Genomic DNA, 27,484 nt, shown 5'->3' with positions numbered 1-27,484 from the left:
AAGCACAGACTCTGCTGTTGCCATGGGGGGCTCCCTGAGCCAGCACAGGAAGGGATCTGTCAGCTCTCCTCGCAAGAAGAGCAGCATGTAAGACTAAACTCGTTATTTATATGTTTGTATGCGAGTGTGTGGAGAAAAGGAAAATCACACAAGGGAGAGATGCTCCAGCCTTTCGGTGTTACTAGTGTGGATGCTTCTGTCAGTGAGGAGGAAGAGGAGTGGGAGATAAGCAATCAAAGTCCAGTGCTGGGACACTGAAGCAACCAGGACTTTCCCTGCTAGGCAAATTCTCTCATCAGATGGCTGTAGGAGTTTGAATACTAGTTAAGTATTCAAATCTGACTAAAGGCAGACAGCAAGCGAGCTCGACTGAGGAGGGGTGCAGAAGGTTTGAAGCAGCGAGCAAGCCTTGTTTAGTTTTGATGGCTTTTGTAGTTACCACAGTAGAAGAGACAATGCTGCTGGCAGGTTTTAATTATGCAGCTGTGACCCTAATTCCAATGCAGTGCATTAAAATTGTGCTGTTTATTTCTGTCTGAGCAGGTACCGCACGTTCCTGTTCATTCATTCGTTGTGTTTGACATCAATGTCAAATGATGTGATGTGAAAACCGCAGCTGTCTGGAGCCCTTATATTGAAAAAAAAGGGTATGAAGATGTTTGAGCTGAGGCTAGAAAGCACTCAGCTCAATGCTCGTCCTCTTCTTTTTGTTAATCCTTTGTCACAGAGAGTGAGTCCTTTCACTTTATCCTACTTAAAAGCTTCCCTAAGCTCCTTGTAGCGAATCAGCACTTTCTCCCCCTATTTTATTTTAGTGGTTTGTGTCAGTGGCTCTTAATATGCCGCCATGTAATGAAACAAATATTATTTTGGAGGTGGCAGCAAAACAGAGCGAGTGACTGTAAGCACAAGCTGCAGAGAGCTCAGATGGACAAATCCTAAGACAAAGCCATGTTTAAGAAATGCTCAGCTGCTTTAAAAAAAAATTTCACCGCTCAAGCATACTGTAGTCTTCTGCATCCATCTGTGTTTTTGTTAGGTCAGGTGGGGGTTGGGGTCCTCTTTGTGGGAAAACTGGGAAACCAACCACTGCTGTGGGAATGGAGCTTTCAGCTTAGGATCTAAATTTAGTTGGCTTCATCATCCATTTTATATCTTAACTGGAGCAGACTTAGGTGTACGCTAGACTTTGTGCTCTCCAAAACCCCTGAACATCCTGATAGTGGCTCACTTGGGAAGAAGCTGCCCTGCATTTGGAGCTCCTTTCTTGCTCTGTGGTACAAATCAGGCCAATGCAGACTGAACAAGTTATCTTTAGAGAGGCGTGCATTGTGAATACATGAAGACGGTGACAAATCTGAGGATCAACATTTTATTTATGCATAAGCCTTTGCTGACAGGGATTGCCAGCATAAAGATGAAATTCACGGCTGAATAACTGAAATTAATGGGTGAAAACTTTAATTCGCGCCATGTGTTTCATATTACAATGAAATGAAGAATGACTACAGCTATATTGCCTTTCTAATGGCAGTCAAACTTGATTTGAAGAGGAAAGAATAGGAATGGACACACAAGCATGAAGTACAGTAGGGGGTGTTGACCCTGTGCTTGTATAATGTACATGAACTATAGTGTGGGAATTGTGTGCTCTTGTGTTCCTGTTGTATTCATAAACAGTAGCTCAGCTGGTGTCTGTGCATCAGTCCTCTTCTCTTATTCTCCTTATCTCCTTATCGCCTTATTCCATCTCTCTGTGTTTTATCATGCCGCTGTCAGGTTATTTTAGTGCATTGCAGCGCTGCAAGTGCTTCAGCTCTGCGGACTGTAACTCTGTTCATGCCAAGCTAGTTTTCTGCTTTGATGCAAATACTTGAATGTTCTCTCTAAAATATTCATGGACATTTTGGTGATGAGCTTTGCTAAAGCATATCGAAGAGTTTGGAGCAGCAGCCTCTCTTTGTGTGAATTTATCTCTGTGACATGTAACATATAACATACATGACAGATCAAACATAGGCCTACCACTTTGGAAGTCACTGCTTTATAATGCTTAGCTGCATTAGTATAAAAAAATCAACAAAAGATTGTACACCCCCACTTCCAAAAGAAAAGTTTACGGACTGTTGTTACTGTTGTTAAAAGAATATTTTTGCTGCCATCAAATTCAAAATGACACAAAATGAATGTTCTCAGTTTAAACATTTGGTATTTGTTCCATCATGAATGAAATATGGGTTTATGAGATTTGTAAACCACACAACTTTTTTTGGGATTGAGATTGTAATTATCATCAACAGCATCATGTTTCTACCTGCAGACAGGTGAAAGATGAAAGTGGCATAAAGTCTTGCAGTAAGGTGTCGTGCCAACGTGTGCTGGAAGAACAACTTAATTCTAATCCTATAGTATTTCTACAAGTCTGTGTAACTGTCCTGGAGAGTTGAGCACTGTCATTCCTTATCTGGTGCTTTGATGATGGTGGTGGAGAGTGTTCTGTTCAAAATCTTCCACAGGTGTATAGCTGGGTAAATATTTGGTGACTGTGATAACCACTGCATTATACTGTGGCCGACACCATTTTCATACAAATCCAATCATGCAGTGGCCTATGGATAACATTTAACACGGTGTCATGTCCTGGGCTGTTTGCCCAGCGTTTTGTGTTAATATTTTATTTCCTGAGTTTGTCCTCCCTGTATGTTTTTCATGTTCCCAGTGTTGTGACTCGTCTGCGTGTTCCTTGGTTTATCACTTCCTGTCTTATTTTGCCAGTGTGATTTCCTTGTGCTTTGTGTTTAGCTTTGCTTCCCCTGTGTAATTAGTTTCTTTTGCCTCACCTGTTGTTCCCTGCTGTTTCCTCTTGCCCTGATTACCCATTGTGTATGTAAGCCCTCAGTTTCCATTGGTTCCTTGTCGCGTCGTTGACGTTGTGTGCCGTGTGTTCCTGTGCTCGTTGTGTCTGCCCGTCGTCTCCCTTCTAAGCTGTTTGTATTTGTTTTTCCTTACATAAATAAATGCCTTTAGTTATGCCAATCTCCGGAGTCCTGCGTGTTTGCCCTTCCTCGTCCGTTTCCTCCCCGGTCATGACACACGGTGAGAGAGGCCACTTCATTCCCATCCAGAATGGAAATTTTTAAGCTTCCAAAGGTGATGTGTGACTTGTTATACACTGCTCCATAATGACCACTCACTCCTTTTCCATCCATGCTAAATGATCAGCGAAGGGCTGGCTGAAGCTAATGTTGCCCTTTCTGTGTCATTTCATTTTTATTTTTTATGTGAGAAATATTTACAGTAGTGACCACTAGATGGAGCCATATAATTTAATAAGCCATCATAGTGTTCTATTTAGATTAGATAATATTACAAAGACTGTGTGTTGTGCGACATGAGACATGCTCTTATGTAAAAGCTATGGTAGAAACTACTTATTTCAGGAATCCATGGAGACTTTCAGCTGAAAGGGAATCAGAGCTCTGTTATGTATAGCAGCAAACTGGAAGATTATTTTTGTTTAGAGAGGCAAATCAAATTAATCTGTTAAATTAAAAAAACTAATAGTTTTACTATTTATAGCCATTTGAGGCTGGGCACAGTAGCACTGGCATGTATATGCTGTGTAATTGCTGTTCAAAGAAGCATTCAAGGATGACATTTTGCGCATTCACTCGAGTGCAACTTCTAATTGAAACACAGCTAGAGCTAAAGTCTGACATTAAATGAATGAAAGCTGTAATTACATTGGACAAAAAAACATACTGATGACTCTGTTATTCTTAGCTGTACTGGGGATAGAAACATAAACTTGGGTTTAGATGACTGTCATAATCAAAGGGTTCATAACCTTTTGGGGCTGACCAATGTCATTTCAGCTGCAGCTTAACTTGATTCCTTTTCATGGAGGATGTGTCTCGCAGTCAGGAGAAAACATAAAACACAACTTAAATAAAATACATAGAACAGAATAAAAGAAGAAAAAATTTAAGATGTGCAACAGACTGGTGACCTTTCCAGGGTGTACCCTGCCTCTCCTACAGCAGCTGGGAAAGGCAGTGTTGCCATTGGAGATGACGGCAGCATTGCCTTCCTCTCCAACAAAGTTTCATAGCAGTCTGCTCATCTGGAGAAGCAGAGGACCTGGCAAACACTTTGTGCAAAAGAGTGACCTTTTGTCTAACTGATGAAGAGGGAAAGCTGAGAAGGTCCAAATTAAAAATCGCTCAATAAATGTCACGGCGAATGTCATGCCCATTAGTTTAGGATTTTTCTTCTAATCCCTATTAAAAAAATACCCTCATAAAAGCTTTACAGCAAAAATTATTGTTAGCATTTGTCTAAGGACAACTACTATTCATAGCCAGTGTTTAAGGAAATCCAGAAAGTGTGTCAACTTTATATTGGCACTAAAATGAGCTTGAGGCCGGCTAAACTTATATCATAGTGCAGCGGATTAGGAGTAGGAATAAACAGTTTGTGATAGTTGAGATGCCTCACTAATTCCCTTGCAGGCAGACACACACACACACACACACACACACACACACACGCTTATCTCAACCAGTATCACATCACCTCTGTTGTGGCTCACAGACGTGTTTATCGTGGCCAGTTTATTCTTAGCTTGTAATCACACGTGCTGCTTTCAGTCAAAATGCATTTCATGATTAAGGATGTGCATTCTTGCTAGAGTAACTGACGGCACACCCACTTAATAAACCCGGTCAAGTGTGTATAATGGATGCAGTGTGGCCTTTTAATGTGCCATATTCGTTTGTGTGTGTTTGTGTGTGCGGTACTATGACAGCCCATGATCACTTACAGGAGAATGTGTACGTGTGGGTTTTGCCACTATTACTTATGTGCGCTATTTCAAGGTATTACATAAGAGTTGTTTTTTTTTCCCTCTATTTTCCTCCTGCTTCTGTCTGCGGTTTATGACTCTGCCAGGCAGAGAGTGAGGGTCTTTTGAGTCTCATATAGTCAGTTCACATCTCCGGGGTTTGCAGGGTGAACAGTTTGTGCATAAAGCATTTGATAACTTCAAATGAACTTATATTCTTAATTCTATGCTTATTAATTGTACACTTTGAACCTAAAGTGTTTCCAAATGCCTGGCTTGGTTTTAGTATTTGAATCCACAATTGCAACTGTAAAAAAAAAAACAAAAAACTTGCATGGCCCTTCCACTTCCTCTTTGTGTGCTGCTTAAAGGGTTTTGTTAGCTGTAGGCAGACTGTCCTCTGTGGGACAAAGGGCTGTATCATCTCATCTGTCCTGATCGGTGAGAAAGGAGACAAAACAAACACAATCAAATGATTGAGATTCTTCCCCCGCCCAAAACTTTCTTTTTCTTTTCTCTTTCACATCCCATCATCTTGTCATCTCTATAATCTGTTATCTCCCTGTCTCACCTTTCCCTGTCTCTGTGCTTTTAATGAAATCAGTGTTTCCTGGTTACCATGCCTCTAATTTGCTCTGTTTTTACTGTCAACTTACCATAGACTGAACAAAGCCTCTTTTTTATGTGTTCTCCATTGTGTAAAATTATGTGTGAGTGCACTGGTTAATCTGTTCCTCTCTAGCTGCCTGTGTGTCTCTGTGGATCAGCTCAGTGTGATAATAGAGCATTTGTCTTTCCTTCCATGTGTTTCATGTGAGCGGTAACTGGCAGGATGGGTACCTTCAAGTATAAATAAAAAGCTTTTATTCTCATTCCCAGTTCACCTTTTTTGCAGTGGTTGGAGCATCTTCCTGTTGTTAGATTAGTCATGGTTCATGTTTTTTTTTTCAGAGAACACATCTCATCTGGCCTAGATACCCTGTGTGGGTTTGCGTGTGTGTGCCTGTGAGGGGTGGGGGAAGAGGTATAAATGTGAAAGCCTGGCCTTAGACTTACATAAGCCACCCATGAACAGCCTCAGAGGCACGGTGATGTAGCTTTCATCTAAATGGCTTTGCTGCCTGTGTCGTGTGGAGCTGCGTAATTACTACTGAATTTAGGTTTATCTTCTTTATCCAGGCCTCTGTGATGCCCAGTCACCTTTCAAACTCACAGTGAGCATTTGGAGCATTCACAGTGAGCAAATGAAGTGATTGAGCAACATCTCTGTCGCTTAATTTGAAGAAAGATCCATCACTCCAGAGTAATGAAAAGTCACAATGTCTGTTTTAAAGCAGCCAAAGTTGTAAAGATTTTATTTTACCTGGAAAGCTGTCAAAGTACATTCACTGGCCATTTCATTAGGTACACATTACTAAGGGGATGGACATGGTCAGCAACAATACTCAGGTAGGCTGTAGTATTTAAATGATGCTTGGTTGATGCTAAGAGACCTAAAGTGTGCCAAGGAAATATTCCCCAGGCCATTACACCACCATCACCAGGCTGAGCTGTTGATACAAGGCAGGACCGATCCATGCTTTCATGTTGTTTATGCCAAAGTCTCACCCATTCTGACAAGGCAACATTTTTCCAATCTTCTATTGTCCCAATTTTGGAGAGTCCATGTGAATTGTAGCCTTAGTTTCCTGTTCTTAGCTGACTTTTGCTGCTGGTTTGCTTCAAGGATTGATGTGTTGTGGATTCAGAGATGCTCTTCTGCTTATCTTGACTGTGGTTATTGGGGTTACCGTTGCCTTCCTCTCTGGCCGTTCTCCTATTCTCCTCTAACCTCTGGAATTAACAAGGCATTTTCACTGAGAGAACTGATGCTCACTATATAGTTTCTAAACCCCTAGAGATGGTTGTGTAGGAAAATCACAGTAGATTAGCAGTTTCTGAAATACTCAGATCAGCCAGTCTGCCACTAAAAACAACCAGAGTCACTTAATTCACTTAAGTCACTTAATTTTCCATTCTGATGCTCAGTTTGAACTTCAGCAGGTTGTCTTGATCAAGTCTACATGCCTAAATGCAAGGAGCTACTACCATGTGTTTGGCTAATTAGATATTTTCATTAATGTGCACTTGAACAGGTGTACCTAATTAAGTGGCTGGGGAGTGTATAGATAGTAAGAGTTTTAAATGCACTGTATTTTATGTTTTTAAGTTATTATGGGGGGAGGGGGATTTGGGGAAATGGGCCTTACAGGAGGGTGTAATTTCAGGAAAGCAGGATTTTGCAACAGTATGAATTCAGGATACTTTGTATACTAACAGCTTTTAAAATGTATAATTCCCTATTATTTCTTTCCCTTACCCTGAGCTCTTCATTTGCTTTCTCTATGAACAAATGTACAGTAGTTTGTCCCAGAGAAATCAGACTCTGCTTGCCACTTTAAACAGGAAGCTTTGGTTCCCCCCCCCCCCCCCCCCTTGCTTAACCCTGAAAGAATTGGAGAGAGGAGAGGCAAACTCCTGAGGGCAAACAAGAGAGTTAGCAAATGTGGGAGCAGGGCGAGCCGATGTCTGTTAACCAGCTGATCATCCACCCAGACAGAGTGGAGGGGGAAAAAGGAGGGGAGCAGAGGGGGGAGTGACTACTGATGCTCCAGTAATCTACGCTGTGTGAGTCAGCGCTGTTTAGAGCAGAGCGGCAACAGAAGCAGCTGCAGCAGTGTGAGACACGTTTCTCTCTCACGAGCGTCAACAATGCAGAAGAGCAGGATGGGAAATCTAAGCGGCTAAGCAATAGGAGGAAGTGAAACAGCCAAAGCAAAAGAGGAGGAAGAAAATCAAAAAGAGAGATCGAGCGCTTGTGTTTGCCTTTCTTCTTTTCAGCCTAAGACAAACTGTCAATTTTGTTGACAGCAGCATTAATCTAAACACATCCAGAGGAAGAGGAAGTTCACTATTAATCATTAGAAGTGTCATTGGGTTCAGAACTGAACGTGTTGCAAGGATGTCCTGGTTGTCTCCGGTCCAGTGGGCGAAATGGACGTGGTCAGCAGTCACTGGAGCTTCAGCAGACGATGGACAGTCCGGAGCAAAGGATAACAGAGAAGACATGTAAGAGAAATTAGCCACACGTTTGTGTAAAACTGAATACAGAAATATAGATGCTTCTGTATAATAAATACACTCTGACAGAGAAGGTTTTTGATGCCACGGACTCCCACAGATTGATAGTGAATGTGGGCGTTTGTGTGATGACTTCCCTGAGTCACGCTGACAGGTGGTGGCTATATACAGAAAACGAGAGAGCATCTCATACAGCAGACGAACTGCACAATGCTGTGATAATCTGATTCTTTCCTGTGCTCAGGATTGGTGATTGGTGATGCTGTCGTTTGCTAAAAACAGATTCTGAGTCAAAATAAAGGCACTCAGACTGCTGTTTCATGAGTCTCTGTTTTATGTGCACCACCGTGTTTTGTTTGAGAACCAATATATTGAGAATATGACTGCCTAGGCCTGTTTTTTTATGTGTGTCTGAGTGTGTGTGAAGGCTCGCTGGCAGTTGGGGAAAAGCTGAAAGCTGTGGGCAGGAAATAAAAAAACACTTTCCAAAGCTTTTGATTTTTTATTTTTTTTTTGTCCATTTCTAGTCTCTAAGTAACCTTGTAAGATTGCAGCCGTTGGGGCCATCACTGGGATGCAATTCAGTGTGTGTGTGTGTGTGTGTACACAGTGGTGGGGTGGGTGGTTATGTATATTAGGATTAGATGTGGATGATGGGGTTGTATAGAGCTCCAGAGTGTCAGTGTGTTTGTGTGAGCTGGTTATCAGAGGTGGAGTGCAGCTGGGTATTGGCACTGTGAGCTTTGTTCCTTGTTGTGCTGTCTTTCATTAGAGTGCGGATATTTTGATGTGCTTTCAAGTGGCTGAGAGTGGGTACACACACACACATACATGCACACAAACTCTCACTGTTCCTTTCAGTCTCTCCACAGTTTGGAAATTAATTTTGGCTGGTTGCTCTGGCAGTGGACACAGCAGACCCAAAGACTGTGTGTGTGTGTGTGTGTGTGTGTGTGTGTGTGTGTGTGTACTGTGGGACACAGTGTGTCATTACTAAAGAGCAAAGGATGCAGGTGGCCTTGTAGTGCTTCACTTCCTCTCCTCTCCCTTCCTCTAACTTCCTTTAAAATAGAAACATTTTGTGTTTGGTCACTTTGAACTTTTGAATCTATTGTTTCCAAGTCACTTAAAGAAAACATAAAATCCATATTGAAAAGCTGTTGCATGTTTGTTAGAAGGAAATGTATGATCCAGTGCACAAACTCGGCCTTAAAAGTTTTATATGCATAATTTAGTAGCTGTTTGCAGGATATATGCGTAGCTATTTAGGCTTATGAACCTTTTCAATGCCTCTCTGTTCTCACAGACAGTACACTGTTGTTTGAAAAGCTTTCGTTAAACCAGGCAATGTGATGGTTATTTTTATCCTGTCTTCCAAAGATTTTTGTGAGTATAATGCTGTGAGTTGTGTTTTCTCAGTTTCAGCACATTTTATTTTCAAAAGTCAACATGTAATTTTTAGTTCCAAATAATATGGCGAATACTTGAGCTCATTTGTGGCTCTGGCCTCAGTATTATAAATAAACTTCTTCCTCTCTCCCACAGTTCAGATTCTGAGGGGACCTTTGAGACTCCGGAGGCCGAGTCTCCAAGTGTTGTGGAGCTGCTGAGCCAACTGGACAACTCCAGTCACACAGGTGAGATAGCGCAGCTGCTTTGTTGGCTTATACGTCTCAGTCTTTATCAATTCTGACAGTTTCATGAACAAAATATGCTTTGTACTTGAGTAAATGAAAGCCTAATTAACAAAATCAGTTGAAACAGACTCACTGGTCACTTTATTAGGTACACCAATTCAGCTGCTTGTTGTCACATGGCAGCATTTAAGCATGTAGGCATGGTCAGTATGACCTGCTGAAGTTCAAGCATCAGAATGGGAAAGAAAGGTAGTTTAGGTGAGTTAAAGAACATGAAAGCATGGATCCATTTGGCCTTGAATCAACAGTTTAGGTTAGTTGTAGTGGTGTAATGATGTGGGGGGTGGGGTTTTTTTGGCACACTTTGGGCCCCTTAGTACCAGCTTAGCATCATTTAAGCAGTATTGTTGCTGGCCATCCCTTTATGACCACAGTGTACCCATCTTCTGATGGCTGTTTCCAGCAGGAAAATGCACCATGTCACAAAGCTCAAATCATCATAACTGGTTTCTTGATCACAAAACTGAATTCACTGTACTCAAATGGCCTCCACGTTCACCAGATCTCAATCCAAAAAGCACTTTTGGGATGGGGTGGAACGGGAAATTCACATCATGGATGTGCAGCCGACAAATCTGCAGCAACTGTGTGATGCTATCATGTCAATATGAACCAAAATCTCTGAGGAATATTTCCAGCACCTTGTTGAATCTGTGCCACAAAGAATTAAGGCAGTTCTGGCGGCAAAATCGGGTTCAATCTGGTGCTTACTATGTGTACCTAATAAAGTGGGCAGTGAGTATATATTTCTAATAATTTCTGATTTTCCTTTAGATCTTAGAGGGGCTTCAAAAACGCCTCTGTGCAGGAAAAAGCCTGATCTGAGAATGACATTAGATACTCTCAGGTGGGGCTGGGTAACAAGCCGGTTTTTCTTGTGTCACACAATGCTGACAACGAGTGTTCCACAGTTTGTATAACATGTATTTGTATTGGTACGGAAGGACAGATAATCCATCGGCATTGCACACAATACCTGGCCTGATTCTCAGATTGCTGCTAAAATGTCCAGTGTGAAAGGTTCCCCTCATAAAACGTGTCAGGTCTAAATCAGCACTGAGAGTCAGTTTGGACAAGTAGACATACAGAAAGATGTCACAAATGTCAGTTTTTACTACAACAGCAGTGTTATTGTTATTACTTCAAAATAACTGCTTGTTGCCCATGAAGACTATTGCTTTCCTCTGTGTGTAATTATCATTACAGGCATTTTCTTACATTCATTTGTGGGTTGGATTTGTTTTTCTTTCTTCTTTTCTTTTGTAATTTGAGGCAGTGACACTTTTGTTGTAACAGTAATAGTTAGACTAGTGTTCTAATTAAAATGTTCTGACAATGCAAAGTTACTTTGTGTAACTCCATACTGGGAATATTATGTTGCTCATTATACGGTGTTAGCATGCCAGAATCTGCTCCCGGATCAGTGTGCTGTCATCTGCCCACAGTGTGCACATGAAAGGTAATCAGACATGTAAATGAGCTCTCTTCAGTTAGCCAGAGACTTGCAAATGACGTGGGTTGAATCCCGTCTTTTTGAAGCTGCCAACAAGGCCTACTGGGGTCCCTCTCACCCCCTTCCTCTTCAGCTGCCCTGCTTTCACACATACAGACGCAAGTACCACACTTTACCATGGTAATGGCATTTTCTTTGTGGAAACAAATGGGATTGCCACAACTGTTTATCACAAATGTTTCTCCATCTCCTTTAGCGATCATTAAAAAGTAAAAGTCACACGCTGTGCTGTCCGTGTACGAGGATAAAATTGTTCGGCACACATTGCAGCTATTTGAAATGAGATGTTTTGACCACAGTAATATGGATTATCCTGTTTGTTATTGAAGGTAGTTTGCAGACAATAGTGTTCTCCTTTTTATGCTAAAACAGTCACATTAAGTAAAAAGAAAATCTGGGTTAGTTTCATAAATAAAAGATCAGCTGTGGGGAGAAACTGATACTTGGGTTCCCTATAATTAGAAGACCCATGGTTCTGGGAAATTGCTGGCTTTTCATGGGAACATCCACATGCCACAATCTAACCAGATGTACCTTTTGATGTGATTTAATGAAGATGAAACCTTAGACAGTTGTGTATGCTTGTATTTGTTTCTCTGTTCCTCATCTGCCTGCTTTTCCTCTTCTTTTTTTTTTTTTTTTTTTTTTTTTTTTTTTAGTGAGCTGTGAATGTGTAATTCAGCCTGATGTTGTTTTTGTTGCTAAGCCACGTGGTGGTGTGTACGTCCTTTGCATGACTGGGTGTGGTTCCTCTACATCTGTTCCTTGTCTCCAAAGGGCGTTTCTGTTGTGTCTCTGAAAGTACCCAGATTTCAGCTGAAGCTTCGCTAAACTTACATTTACTGACTGCGTGATGTAATGAGTCTCACATTAGTATTCGATCAGAGCAAACGATGTGAGAAAGAGCTGAAACCACAAAGCCTCGATTCATGTTTAGCACATACGGAAGAGGTCTCTGTCAGTTTATTAACGGGTGTAGTTGTGTAAGTTTAGCAGTGTGTGGGGGCGACTTTTTATAGGCATTCCTGTGTTTCAGAAGCAGTGTGATTCAACTGCTGCTGTGGTTGTTAGCTAGCTCTTAAAGAGATGTGTGAGGACACAGGAAGTGAAGTGTTCTGTGAGGAAGCCAGCAGCCATTTTAAGTACTCTAACAGGAGAAGGAAAAGTTTCATGAATCATTTCAAGGTTAAATCCTTAAGAGACAGATGCAATCTTAACATAGGCAGAGGATGAGGATGTGAGATTTCATGGTTTACGATCAGAGAGTCGGGAGGAACTTTCAGCATTTAGTGTCTGCAGTAGATTTTTCTGCCATTGCAGAACTTATTAAATTTAGCATCTTGGTCAACTTCCCTATTGTATTTTTATATTAGGAAAAAATTATGATGTGAAAATGTTACAGTGTCAAAGTTAGGTGAAGGACTCCATCCATCCAACCATTTTCTTCCACTTATCTGGGGCTGGGTTGTGGGGGCAGCAGCGTAAGCAGAGAAACCCAGACCTCCCTCTCCCCAGCCACCTCCTTTAGCTTATCCAGGGGAACGCCGAGGCTTTCCCAGGCCAACCGAAAGATATAATCTCTCTGGCGTGTCCTGGGTCTGCCCCAAGGCCTCCTCCATTTAGGACATGCCCGGAACACCTCACCCAAGAGGTGCCCAGAAGGCGTCCCACTCAGATGCCTGAACCACCTCAACTGACTCCTTTCAATTTGGAGGACTAGTGGCTCTACTCTGAGCACCTCTGGAATGACTGCACTCCTCACCCTATCTCTAAGGGAGAGGCCAGCCATCCTTCGGAGGAAGCTCATTTCCACCGCTTGTATCAGCGATCTTGTTCTGTCGGTCATTACCCAAAGCTCGTGATCATAGGTGAGGGTAGGGAGGTAGCTCAACAGGTAAATCGACAGCTTCGCTTTTATGCTCGGTTCTCTCTTCACCACAATGGACCAGTGCAGCGTCTGCATCACTGTAGCCACGGTCCCAATCCTTCTGTCACTCTGTGACGGAATCACAGAGTAATATTCACTATTAGAGGGACTGGTACTTATATAGTGCTTTTGTACTGTGAGCACTCAAAGCACTTTTTGCAACAAGCAACATTCAGACACCACTTCATTCTGTGCTTTTAAGCACCTTCTAACAGATGCGCACACACACACACACACACTCCAATAGATGCATCAGGGGTAATTCAGGGTTCAGTACCTAGCACTAGGGAAATTTGAAATGGGAAGCTGGGGATGAAACCCAACCTTGCAATTGATAGATGACCCGCACTACCTCATGATACACTATATGGACAAAACTATTGGGCCACACCTCTTAATCTTTAAATCCAGGTGTTTTCAGTCCCATTACCAGAGGTGTGTAAAATCAAGCAACTAGCCATGCAGTCAACCTTTACGAACATTAGTGAAAGAATGGGTTGTTTAAAAGAGCTCACTGAATTCGAGCATGATGCTGTAGTAGGATGCCACCGTTGCAGCAAGCCAGTTTGTGAAATTTCTTCCCTCATGCATGTTCCACCATCAGCTGTAAGTGGCATTATCGATTCCTGCAAAGTGGAAGTGTTTAGGAACCACTGCAACTCAGCCACGAAGTGGCAGATGATGTAAAGTTACAGAGCAGGGCTGCCAAGTGCTGAGGTGCATAGAGCATAAAAGTCGCATTACTGACCCAATAACCATTCCAAACCTCCTCTGACACTAACATCAGCACAAAAACTGTGCACTGGGAGCTTCATGTCATGGGTATAGGTCCATATATTTGTGCAATGGAAGGATAAAAAAAAAATCTTGTTTGACATAGATCTTCATGTCATTATGGTCATATTCAGAATTCAGTTCAAGATTCTTTTGATCTCTTTTATAGCTCTTCAGGATCAGTCACCTACCTACATTAGAGATATCCTTGCAGCCCTGTGTCACACTTAGATCTATAAAGCTCTTACGAATATGTTTGTAAGGCTGTGAATCCTAAATGTTGGAAGTCTCACTGTAGACAGTTCACTCTGTTTATAGACCTACTTTAGTGTAAATTTCAGCTATGTTGGTTAAATCAGCATCTCTAAGTCTCTGTGCTTATAAAATGCTTTATAAACTAACTTCCATGTTTCTTTTGTTGACAGTTTTTCCTGATGCTAAAAACACATTCCAGACACAATCTCCAGTCAGGATGTTGGTACAGCTTCGTCCCAAGGGGTCGATTCTCTGAACAACCTTACCAGCTCCTGGACTGACAACAGCAGCTTCAGTTTGGATCAGAACCTTAATTTGACCCTCAGCACCAAAACCGGCCCTGAAGAGGTCATCTCCCCATCAAAGACTCTTCCACAGACTGCCCGGCCCCCGTCGCTGTCTGTCGTGTCTCCACTGAACAAACCGGATCCTTCAGAGGTGGATGACGAGCCTCCGGTGACGTCCGACTCCAGCCCAGACTCAAACTTGACTCTCAGTCATGACATCAGTATGGATTCTGATTTGCTCAATGGCAACATGGACTCTGACATTTTGCTGTCAAACACAAAACTGACCTGTGAGCCAAATGGGTCAATTATCACGTGAGTACGTTAAAGACTTATACACAAAGGCCCATCCTTTCCCGTCATCAGCCATAATCATCCCCGTTCCAGTCAGCGACTGCAGTTACACAAATGCTGAATCTGAGCCAGTGTGACTCACAGATTTTCAAACTGAACAAGTGCTTTTCTCTTTTAGTAGCTGTAGGGAACAGTAGTGAATGGTCACTATTGTCCTCAATGAACCTAAGAGATCAAAGCGTTCCCATTTTAATCAGCTGTGGTGGCCTGCTGTGTCTCTTGAAAAAGGATAGCTTTTTTTTTTATAAAAAAAAAAAAAGCATATCGATTAAGTAATATTCAGTATTATTATGTTTTATAATTTTGTTTTGTTTTTTTGTTTGTTTGTTTGCTGTAGTGTTGGTTCTATTTTTAAGAAGTTTTAGAGTTCAGTCAGAAAAGTTTTTATTTGCTGTGCTTGCATTTAATCCATAGATGCTGATGATCTGGGAAAAGGTGGATATTAGAGTTCTGTATTCATATCTGGATGGAGCATTTTTAACAAAAGCTCTTTGTTTGCAGAAAGAATTTTTTTTCTTCGAAAGGTGTTAACCTCAACATTTTCTCTAAGCTCTTGCATTCACTGGGATATGGGAACTGTGAAACAACGCCCACTGGTGGTTTTTGGCCATATCTACAAATTCTCCACTTCATCAGAGTTTTTAAAAAGATTAGGCACATGCATGGTAATTTTACAAACTATAAATCCTGTTCAATGCCCAAGGCCTAGTGAATTTGACAGTGAGAGAGATAGTTAAACAATCAATTTAACTATTGTTTTACTCATATATGTCAAAAATGATCTTGATGTGTATTCTGTAAGCTTTTTCAAGACGCCAGGGTTATCAGTGTTTTGTATTTTTCTTGGGTGGATGATCACTGCTGTTTCATCCCATATGATCCCAAAACAGCACTAAGAGACAGATGGTATTTATTCTGAATTTAGGACATTTTTGGATGATTCTTTTATTAGATGATATTCTCTCTATATCTGCCATCTAGTTTTAGTCTTGGTTTTCAGTTTACTAAACTACAGTAACCCTGCACTCACCTTGTGTTTATCCTAACCCCTGTCCCATCCTCTCCTCTGTCTTTCCTTCCTTTTCCTTCCAAAACCTGTCATGCTGTTTCCCTGTTCTCTGTGTGGCATCAGGACTGCTGAGCAAGTCCATTTCCTCTGTGTTCTGTTGTAAGTACTTTGTAACTGTGGGTGTGGTATTTGTGTGGTGTAACTGCAGTTCTTTTTGTTCTGCATACATTCATTAGTTCTCCTTCAATCACAAAGGAGGGAGAAAGTGTGTGGAATTCATGTATACTAAGTAGAAGACAGAAAGGGTTAGTGGTGACCCTATAATTCCCTCTAATGCTCTGTGCAAATGCTCTTGCTCTTATTTAAATTTGGCAAACAGCTTCTTCATTAATCTGGTTTTTCCTCTGTGTAATTCAGCACTCTTTGGAGAGCATGCAAGCTCAGCACACACAAAGCAAAGCTATGTGGCCCAGCTGTAAGGCATTGTCTGTCTCCTCCTTTCTCTTTTCATCATCACATTTGTCCACATGCGCGCACACACACACACACACACACACACACACACACACACACACAGATATGATGTGGTTTGTGTTAACGCTGATGTTGTTTGCCTTCATGTTTAGGAACTCCTGTAAAGTAAAGCAGAACCAGCCAGTGCAGAAGGACTTCAGTGGACAGGTAAGCACTAATAAGTTTTTTGCTCTTGAGCAGCTTCTGACTGGCTGGGTAGCATTTATTCTTTAAACTACATTTACACAGTGGGGATGATTATGTTTTCTGCTACTGAAGGATGACCATCATGGAGGCCATGCCACAGATGAGGAGAAACTGGCGAGCAGTGTTGGGGTCAAACCAGAAAAGGACCAAAACAGTGAGTAAAATTATTAAATCAGGTATATTTATACTTAAAATATCTGGTTATCTTTTGGCCACCTAGCCATAATACACACTGTTATAATAGCAAAGAGTTCATTATATACTTACCCTACTGTCCAGATATCAGATAACTGTTAATAATTTGTCAGCCTGCATTAGCTTTCAGCTGGGGAAACAATCAACCATGGTTAATCAATACTGCACAGTAACTAGGTCATCTTTGCATACCGTCACACGCACACAGTAATCATTAACTTCACATGTAATTTTGTGTCACACTGAAACCTGTTACTTTGTGAGTTATGAGCATGAGAAAGTGAAGGCAGTTCCCTCCCCTCAAAAATCTGATACCTCCCAGTACAGAATGATATTTGTGCAGAATTCGACACTCAAAGGTTGTGCTCACTCAAACTCTGAGTTCAGGGTTTGTACCTGGTCCAACGTAGAACTTAAATGATAATCTGGAAACTTGAAGCCGTCATTGCATTGCACTGACACTGAGAAAATGTGTAATACTGCAGAATATGGAAGTATTTAAAATACTGGTATCTTTCCATATTCACCTCAAATGCTGCAAAATAGTGCATCACTGCATCAAGTCCAGCAGCCTGCGGATTTCTTGTTTTCAAAGGCATGATTGTTTTTTATTGTGAAAATTATTTATTGTGGCTTAGCAGGAATACAGCTCTCAAAGTAATTAACACAGTCACAGAAAATATACAATTGCAATTGAAGAAAAACTGAAAATGTGCTGGGAGGTCTAGAAGCATTGAAATACAACTCACCTCTACAATAATACAAATGTATGCTAATCTGTTACATTATATGACACAAAATACAACCCTCTCTTTTTAACATGAGTTTGCTGTTTTCTTCTAGTCCAAGACTGCCAGGTGACATCCAAACCTGAGGCATCAGACTGCTGCTCTGTGGTGAGATATCATCACAATTTATCACCCAGACATTTTCCCTACATCTACTGCATGTTCAGTCTACACTGCTAAAAATAAAAAAAAGAAAGGAACACTTTGAAAACACATCAGATCTTAATGGGGGGGGGGGGGGGGGGGGGGGGGGGATCATGCTAGATATCTATACTGATATGGACTGAGTAATGTGTCAGGAATGACAGGATTCCACATTGTTTGATGAAAATTAAAATTATCAACCTACAGTGGGCTGAATTCAAAGACACCCCAAAATTCAAAGTGAAAAACATTATGCAGCAGGCTAGTCCATTTTCCCAAAATTTCATTGCAGTGACTCAAAATGGTACTCAGTAGTCTGTATGCATGCTTGTATGCATGTCTGACAATATTGGGGCATGCTCCTAATGAGATGATGGATGGCGTCCTGGGGGATCTCCTCCCAGATCTGGACCAGGGCATCACGGAGTTCCTGGACGGTCTGAAGTCCAACACGGCAGCGTTGGATGGACTGAAACATGATGTCCCAGAGGTGCTCTATTGGATTTAGATCAGGTGAACGTGGGGGTCAGTTAGTGGTATCAATTCCTCCATCCTCCAGGAACTGCCTGCATACTCTCACCACATGAAGCTGGATATTGTTGTACACCAGGAAGAACCCAGGACCCACTTCACCAGTGTAGGGTCTGACAATGGGTCTGAGGATTTCATCCTGATACCTACTGTAATGGCAGTCAAGGTGCCTTTGCCTAGCCAGTACCTGTCTGTGCATTTCTCCATGGATATGCCTCGCCATACCATCACTGACCCGCCACCAAACCGATCGTGCTGAACAATGTTACAGGCAGCATAACGTTCTCCACGGCTTCTCCAGACCCTTTCATGTCTGCCACATGTGCTCAGGGTGAACCTGCTCTCACAGAAGATTAACTGACTTGATGCTACACTCTGATTGAAAAGTGTTCCTTTAATTTTGTTGAGCAGTATAGTTAAAGACAGCGAAACTCTTACTATAAAGAACAACTTTACTCTTAGACCAATGCCTTTTGGCTTGTGGCTTTCTCATCTTGGTCATGGTGTTGTTGGAGTTTTGACCTTTTTTAGACCTTTTCCCTCCTCCATGCACTTCCATGGAAGTAGGTGAAGTTGTGCCAGAAACTCATCTACAACTGCACCTTCAATGGAAATCCCACCTAGTAAACACTAGGTGGGGCTAAAACAATCTTTTATTTGTCAAACCAAGCTTTCACCATGCGCCAGATTAAAAGATCTGTCAGTGACCTGCAAGACTTCAAGTATTTAAACTTCAGTCTGTTTCTCATTTGTTTTAATTTGCTTAGCTGCTGTGATTAAAAATAAAATCTTTGTAAAAAAAAAAAAATTAAAGAATAAGATATGATATGACAATGACTATTCAACGGGACTCTTTCTGTTGGATGCCCAAAACCTATATAGCTTACTTAAAATATGTCATTTTGGCGTCCTTTGTGGTTCCGTGTGATATGGACAACTTTAAGCGATGCCACTTGAAATTATGCCCCCCTTTTCCAGTCTGCAGAGAAAACACTCAATAAAAGAAGTGGCATTGACAAGTCCCGGCATGTTCCAGCACCACTTGTAAAAGTAACAGTTTTACTTTGATGTCCATGTGCATCATAACACATAATTGGATTCTTCTACACAGTAAAAATAGAAAAATTGTCTGGCTGACTGACCAGATTGGGGTTTAGAGCTCAAAACTAGTACAGTACTGATATGATGACTTCATTGTGCTATAGGAGGTATTTAGTGTATGCCACCCTCTTCATCTGCTCAGGTGACAGAGGGATTATGATTATCATTCAGCAGATTAGAATATGACAGCCATAATCCAGGGAAGGACAAAACAAGAGAGGAGAGAAACAGAGAGAAGAAGAAGGATTGAGGTCTGTAAGAATATTGATTGAAGGGCATGATTGGTATGAGGTGAAAGATGAGCAGGAAACAGGTTTGAAAGGGGAAAAAAGAAAAACAACGTGAAGAAAAAGCGCAGGCATGTAGAATATGTTCATATAAAAGAAAATGTTACACAAAAATGAAACAATAGTACAATTTTCAAGGAATATATTTTGGAAATATTAAATGGTATTAAACAGTAAACCAGTACTGAGACAAGCTGGAGTTATTTTTTTTAAAGGGTGCAGTTTGTACAGTTTTAAGGGGGCTTTGTTGAACGCTGTATTCTGAAATCAAGAAAAATGTTTGTGTCCTGGATAACTTGTAAATTCTTGACGGTTTAGTGGGTAAACCGCTTATTAGCACTGTACAAAAAAAGACACAGGAGAGCATGACTGATTTCCTTCTGCTCTCAGCAGTATGAAGACACGTGCAAATTGAAGAACAACTTGGGGGGAAGTGAGATGCAGAAAACGGGAAGTCAGGTCCTGGATTCCATCTGCATCAGTGAGGCAGAAAAACAGGCGGTTCTCACCCTTATCAGAGAGGAGGTACATGCTTGTTTAACACTCATTCACAAGTATTGCATGTCATCAGTGTGTTTATTTTTTTTGCCTCAGTAGATTGTAAGTACTTGACAAATTTTAAGTCATGCACACAGTTCATGCTCACAGGAAATGTCTTCTTTCAGATCATCACTAAAGAGGTTGAAGTGAGTGACTGGAAGAAAAAGTATGAAGACTGCAGAAAAGAAGTGGATGAGATGAGGTTAGAAGCATGAGAAACCACCAGTGGTCATGCAATGTTTTGAAAAACTGAACCATCTAAGTATTTAGTGTTTAAATAGATATGTTAATTTACCACACCTTTATCACTTTTAATCACTTTTTTCACTTTTAGAGTTTAAACTGGAATCATGAATATGTAGCCTTTAGAAACCACCCTCTATTATGTCTTATTGCAGAAAGATTGTTGCAGAATATGAGAAGACAATTGCTCAGATGATTGGTGAGTTGAAATGTTTCTAACCCTAACCCAATGGACTGTTATTTTCCTTTAAATCAAAATTTTAGCTGAATTTGTGTTATCTCGTAAAAAGTGTGCAGTTATGATCTCCAAAGCAGCAGTAAAAAACTAAATCCATCCCTTTTTGTAATTTAAACACAATGTTTCATGCAATTAAGTCTGAGAAAAACTTATTTACCACTCCTTGACAATAGCTTCTTCTTCCTCTCTCAGAGGATGAGCAGCGCAACACTCTGAGTGCCCAGAAGGCTTTGCACGCGGTGACGATGGAGAAGGATGCCGCTCTGGCAGACCTGAACTCAGTAGAGCGATCTCTTTCTGACGTCTTTCGCCGTTACGAAAATATGAAAAGCACCCTAGAGGGCTTTAAAAAAGTAAGAGGTTTTAAGAAAAGTTCATGTCTGTCAACTTCGTGTGTTGTGATGATGAGAGAATAGTAGCGCAAACCTTGAAAGAGGATTAAGGTTAGGCATGGGTTCTAAACATGGGTTTAGACTGAAGGCTGCTAAATAAATTATGGTTCCCTCAGAGATCAGGTGAAGAGTGCAGTCATTCAAGAGGGACTCATAGTAGAGCCGCTAGTCCTCCACATCAAATGGAGCCAGTCGAGATGGTTTGGACATCTGACTAGGATGCCTCCTGGGTGGCATGTGGAGGAGGCCCCACAGGACATCCTGGAGAGATTATTTCTCTCGGCCTGTCTTGGGCACACCTCGATGTTAAGGATAAGCTGGAGAAGGTGGCTGAGGAGAGGGGGATCTAGGTTTCTCTGCTGCACCCTGTGACCCGGCGATGGATGGATGGATATACATTGTAAAGATGTAAAGGTGCACTGTGTTTATTTCCTCATGCAGAATGAAGAGGTTTTGAAGAAGTGTGCACAAGAGTATCTGGCCAGAGTCAAGCAGGAGGAGCAGAGATACCAGACACTAAAACTGCATGCAGAGGAGAAACTAGACAAGTATGTAGAGATTAAAAACAAAATTGCTGTAACAAACAAAACACTCAACAGATTCAGTTTCTGTTAATCCCTCTCATTTCATGCATCTCTTAGAGCTAACGAGGAGATCGCTCAGGTGCGTTCAAAGGCAGGTGCAGAGAACATGGCGCTGACCGCCAGCCTGAGGAAGGAACAGATGAAGAATGAGTCGCTGGAACAAGCCCTGCTGCAGAAGGTGATTAGGACCCTCATCATGCATACGAATTCTAGATGAAATGCATTGTGGTGCAGTGTGTGCAGTAGTGACAGATGGGTTCAAGGTGGGGGTGGAATTACATCAGGAATTGACTCTGAGCCTCTTCTTGTTTGCAATAATGATGGGCAGGCTGACAGATGAGGTCAGGCATGGACTGTGATGTTCATAGACAACATTGTGCTCTGTAGTGACAGTAGGGAACAGGTGGAAGAGAACCTGGAGAGGTGGTGGTATGCTCTGAAGAGAAGAGTAAGTCAGTGAAAGCAAGACAGAACACCTGTGTGTGAATGACAGGGAGACAGGTGGAAAGGTGAACGGGCAAAGAGCAGAGGTAGTGAAAGTGGATGAGTTTAAATACCTGGGGTCAACTATCCAACGCAACAGTGCATGAAAGAGGTGAATAACAGAGTGCAGGCAGGGTGGGTTAAGTGGAGACAAGTGTCAGGGGTGATGTGTGACAGAAGGATAGCAGCAAGAGTGAAAGGGAAGGTTTATAAGATGGTAGTGAGACCTGTTATGGTGTATGGTTTGGAGACGGTGGCACTGACCAAAAATAAAGGACAGGAGGCCGAGCTGGAGGTGGCAGAGCTGAAGATGTTAAAATTTTAATTGGGAGTGATTAGAAATGAGTTTATCAGAGGGACAGCTCAGGTTGAGCAGTTTGAAGACAAAGTTAGAGAGGCAAGGCTGAGATGGTTTGGATGTGTGCAGTGGAGGGATAGTGGATATACTGGACAACATATACTGGGCATATACTGGACATATACTGGACAAATATGGGAGCAGCCAAAAAAAGAAGTATATTATTTTTCACTACACAATAATTTTAACCAAAATGATATGCAATATCCACAGAATCATATGATTTGCATTCATATTCTTTCAACTAAAAGAGTCATGCAGCTGGCTAACCGTACAGCTCAGCTGAGGGCCACACCGTTAAAGTTTACATCTTGTCACATTTGCATGATCACGAGCCTCCCGTCATGGGTAGATGGACACTTCCTTCCACAGTGATGTGGTTGGAGGGTGTAGTTTGATTAAAAAAAAACAAAAAAAAAAAACAATTTGTTCCTACATGAAACTGCTTACAAGAAGGCTTGTGTTGTTTTGTTTTGGGTTTTTTTGGGTGGGGGTGGGGTCCTGAGTATCTAGGTCATGATTTCTGGTAAAGGACAGTCCTGCTGAGTTTTTAAAAAAAGCACTTTTAGTGGTTTGTTACTTTCCTGTGTTCTGTTTTTACAGAATCAAGAGATCGAGGAACTGACAAAAATCTGCGATGAGCTGATTGCTAAAATGGGAAAGACAGACTGAAGGTTTCTTTATGGGAAGCAGCCACGGTCGTCCGTTCCTCCGGCCCTGCCCACATCCCTACAGCGATGTCCCGTGCATGCCCTCAGCCCCGATGCAGTTTTGTACCCTGTGCCTGCCCTGCATCTCAGAGCCTGCTTATTTACAGATGTCTAAAGTAACTTCTTGTATATTACAATTGCACTACATATGACCAGAACCAAGAGCACTCTCTACATGTTAATTACATGTGATTCTCTTGAGTTTGTTTTGACTTTGTGCCCACTTGGAGGCCACCCGGAGCCCTTATGGTTTTGTCAATCATTCCAGCGAACAAAAGCCCGCTTGTGACTCTACTTAAATTCCCAGCAGCTTAACAGCTAAATTCCCAGCAACTCCTCGTGCGGGATGACATCAGATTTAATCTAGGGTGGAGTTTTAAAGTTACATTTGGGCCTGTGATTTGACAGGCTTTTGAGAAGGAATATTTTCTATTAAAGAAGCAATCCATAAAATGTATTTTTCTACAAAGCAAACATGGATTTTACGCTGAATGAAAAAGGCTCAGGGGGATTTTGTTGGGGTAGAATGAGGTTAAGGTTAAAGTCAAGCTGCACAAAACGGGAAGAAAGGGGGGGTTAGGATCATTTGAGGAAGTACAGCAGCTCTCAGAGGGTTTTGCTCTTTTAGTTATGATATTGAAACCAAGCTGCACATAATTAATATCATTTATGTAAACAGCGACTTATCTGGGATGCTGGACAATTCAAAAAGGTATAGAATAGTAGTCAGTCACTTTTGACGTAAAATAACCTGACAATCACGTAAAATCTTAGTGGCACTGTTTTGCCTGATCCTCACCATCCTCGCAGAGACAGCTTCATCCTGTGCGCATGAAAATAAAATCAGCTCCACCACGTTCTGTTAACTAACCTGTGTTAACAATCGTGAACAAGTGAAAGGGTGAAAAATAGTGGCTCTATATTACAGCTGTAATGTGTGTCATCGGTTTTTCCTTAACAGTCAGTCAGTATGTCACTGACTGCCCACTAACCACATTTATCTCTCAGATTTTGACACCTTTGTGAGTAATTTCTCCATTGCTTATGTGTGATGATGAACACGCCTTAATGCCTGTGTTTACGCAATACACTACTAATACAAAAAGTTCATTTGCATGTTATTTTCACAGCTTTGCAATTCTCAGAATGCACATAGTTTTATTAACATGCCACTAAAAACTAGTTGTATTTGCACAGAGCTGCAACAACTTCACATATTTAAAAAAAAAAAAAAAGCTTTTATAATGTAGAAAAATATGTCTGCAAAATAAGACAAATGTATGAAAAAAATGCCTATTGGGATTTTATTATAAACTAAGAACTAAAAATATAAGCCTTCACTTTTAGTTTTTCTTCATTTAATCCAGATAACTAATTCTTTGGTTTTGTAACTTTAGCCCCTTTAATTATTTAAATTTATATTTGTGGATTAGCAATGGTGATGTCACACCTGTGTGGAAGAAGTGTGAGCATTTGTACATTCTTCCGGAATAAACCTAAATATAATTGGTTCAGTTGTGTTTGATTTTTTTCAGTTCTCTGTGTAGGTGTGTCAGTATGTGTGTCATGGCAGCAGGTTTAGACTCGCTGCTGGTGACCATGCATAATGCTTACGTCTTGCACATACATTACATTTTACAGGCACACTTTGAAACGTTTTAGTAGTTAGAAAAACAAACAAATGACCTCATAATTCTGTTAATGACACCAAACTGCAACTGTGTCTCCCTGGTAAAGCTTGCTTTGTTAAGTCAATTACTGCAGTGTGCTGGCTGTGCATCATGGATGGAGATTACAGAGATAAGACTTTAATGCCCTCAGACACCTTCCCCTCCTGCTGCACCTCAACCTTCGGTGTCCCCTCTATCAGAGGCTCATCTTAGCTCATCCACTCTTTCTCTGGACTCTTGAAGACACAGAAACCCCTTGCCCTCCTGCCATGAAGACTGCTCTGGCACTGCTGCTTCTCATCTCTCTGGCCTGCCACAGTAAGTTTTTGGGAGAGGGGCTAAACTTGGCTGATTAGCAGCTGACAGATTGGTGAGAAGTTACAAGCAGACTTTGGTTCAATATTGATAATTTATTCTGCAGCAAATGTGATTTCAACTGGCACGTTGCAAATGATGCACAGTATAAATCAGGCTAGTTGCTGTATTTCGAATTAAGCCTGTATGTTGAACGAATCTTCACACTAGTTCAGTCCAGCAACTTTGAGTGTGTGCAGATGTGCCCAAGTCTCAAATTAGAGGAGGGGACAGAAGCTTTATACTCTGCTCAGTGTGTGCGTGCCCGTGAATGGACTAATAAGAACAGGGTTGTATGTCTGCATGCTTGCACCCACCTTTTGAATATGCATGCTTAATCTCAAGCCAGGCGCACTCTCCTGTCCTGTCTGCGAAGGTCATGCTCTCAAATGTCACACATGCGTGGCATCCAATGAGGACGACTGCAACCGTCAGGGCTCCATCTCCTGTCCTCAGTACGCTGATGCCTGCTCCACCATCACTGGGCCTAGTGAGTAAACACACAGTAATACAAAGACATGGAAAAACACGCAGAAGCAGTGTGATGCTGCTGGATACAATAGTGCCTCACTAGAGGTCAGCACAACACTGACAACCGACTGCTTGATGCTGTCACATATTAAGGAAACCAGCAGTCCTTAAAATAGTGCTCAAACATTTTCCATTGCCATCAAAAGAGGTTTTAAAGTCAATATTAATATCTGTCAACCACAAACTAATAAAACTCACTCAGCTGCTTCTCCTTCCTCGTGTATTCAACTCTTCTAAAAGATCTGTTGCAGGACCTTTTATTGTGACTAAAGATGGTTGTTTATGAATCTGGCGATATTTTGAGGTTATTTTACAGAACAAACTTGTAACAGATCAGATACATCTGACAGTATTCTATGCATCAAAATTACCTAAAGCTTTTGGCATATTAGTGAACAAGCATGTAACTATCACAGATCTCTTTTTGCTTCTCTTGTGTGTGCCTATTTGTGTGCATCTACAGTTGTGTCAAAGTAACTTACCTGTGGCCTTCTCTAACCCGCTCTCTTTCAGACACTGTGATGAAGTCGTGCACATACAAGGCTTTCTGTGAGAAGGCTAACAGCGGCACCTCCGGAGCCAAGATGCAGTGTTGCTTTGGCGATGACTGCAATGGCCCCCACAAGAGTCACAGCCATGGTGGTCATCTCAACAGCACAGGGGCAATTTCTTCCAGTCCAGTCCTGCTGATCATAGCCCTGCTGCTGCGTATGGCCTTGAGTCACCTCTAAATTCCACCACCTCCTCCTTTCCCCCCCCCCCCCCCCCCCCCCCCCCCCCCCCCCCCCGTCAAGTGATTCATCACCTCCTCTTTATCTGCTAAGTTCAAAAAAAGGATTTGAGTTACAGAGTTTCATGTGGTTTGAGACAAAAATTGTGAAGGTTTCTGATGGCTGTGGTGGTAAACTGAAGCAGTGTGGTCTCTTCTGCAGGTACAAGCTGCTTTAAGCGGCTCCCTTTGTGTAAGTTCTCAACATCCTCTAAAATAGTAACCTCCTTTTCTATAGTGGCTTGTTGAATTTAAGAGAATCTGAACCTGGGAGTATTTGTGGTGAATAAATGTGTGCAAAGTTAAGAACAACTCACAGCTCTGGTGTACCCTTGGGTGTGGTTTTGGTAAGTGATGAGGTGCCTCATTAGTTTAGTGCACAGCTTGCTTCACACTATACAGTATAATCACAAAATGCATCTGTGTTGCATGGTAATCTGAAACTTATTTAAGAAAAAAAGGGTTTAAAATGTCTGTGATGATACCTATAGTACTTTATTTGTTCATTTTTCTGTATGCAAACTTGTCTGAATAAAGAGAGACTTAATCACACCCTCATTTCGTGTGTGGGTGCAGTGCATGTCAAACTGTGGCTGAAGTAACCTTGGTGTGGCATTTGATACCCTGCATTTCACTACATTTGTGTTTACTAATGTCCCTGATGTAAAAGCACATCTCTAGAATTATCTGTGCAGCAAAGGAAACATTCAGTCTGTGATTTTCAGCAATAAAAGAAGGGTCTGTGGAAACTTCAAAGCTTCCTTTTGCAACAGTGATAAGTTGATTTCTGTGCAGTCGCCACAGGATATGAAATCAGTGAGGTAGGTCTCCGTCCTGAGGCAGGTCATATGACGTGCAACCACTTCCTCTTAACGGGAGGACACAATTTTCACCGAAAGCAAGAAAACTCAACACAGTCTCTCCTGTGAATGTAGATGTTTATCAGTGTAGCTCGTACAAAGGTGGCGGGCTTCGCTCCGGCTCAGACTTTACACGTGTGAAAACTTTAAACCCGGAATCTTTACTAGACATAGTGAGGTGTTGAAACCAAGAGGTCAGGTCAGTTC

At 41.6% G+C, this 27,484-nt stretch overlaps 1 protein-coding gene across 1 annotated transcript; it reads left to right on the top strand.

Moving 5' to 3' along the window:
- The first annotated feature begins 7,504 nt into the window (after positions 1–7,504).
- On the top strand, positions 7,505–24,607 carry LOC115785338 (transforming acidic coiled-coil-containing protein 1-like). The gene is given in 14 exon segments (XM_030736865.1): positions 7,505–7,951; positions 9,509–9,600; positions 14,300–14,340; positions 14,343–14,731; positions 16,406–16,460; positions 16,572–16,653; positions 17,538–17,590; positions 19,939–20,070; positions 20,211–20,287; positions 20,484–20,527; positions 20,759–20,919; positions 21,400–21,506; positions 21,600–21,720; positions 22,987–24,607. Coding segments are annotated over 14 exon segments (1,530 nt in total). The 5' UTR covers positions 7,505–7,844; the 3' UTR covers positions 23,056–24,607.
- The last annotated feature ends 2,877 nt before the right edge of the window (positions 24,608–27,484 follow it).

This window comes from Archocentrus centrarchus, chromosome 9 (assembly GCF_007364275.1).
Source record: "Archocentrus centrarchus isolate MPI-CPG fArcCen1 chromosome 9, fArcCen1, whole genome shotgun sequence".
Classification (NCBI taxonomy): Eukaryota; Metazoa; Chordata; class Actinopteri; order Cichliformes; family Cichlidae; genus Archocentrus; species Archocentrus centrarchus.
This window is presented reverse-complemented; position numbering and strand designations above follow the sequence as displayed.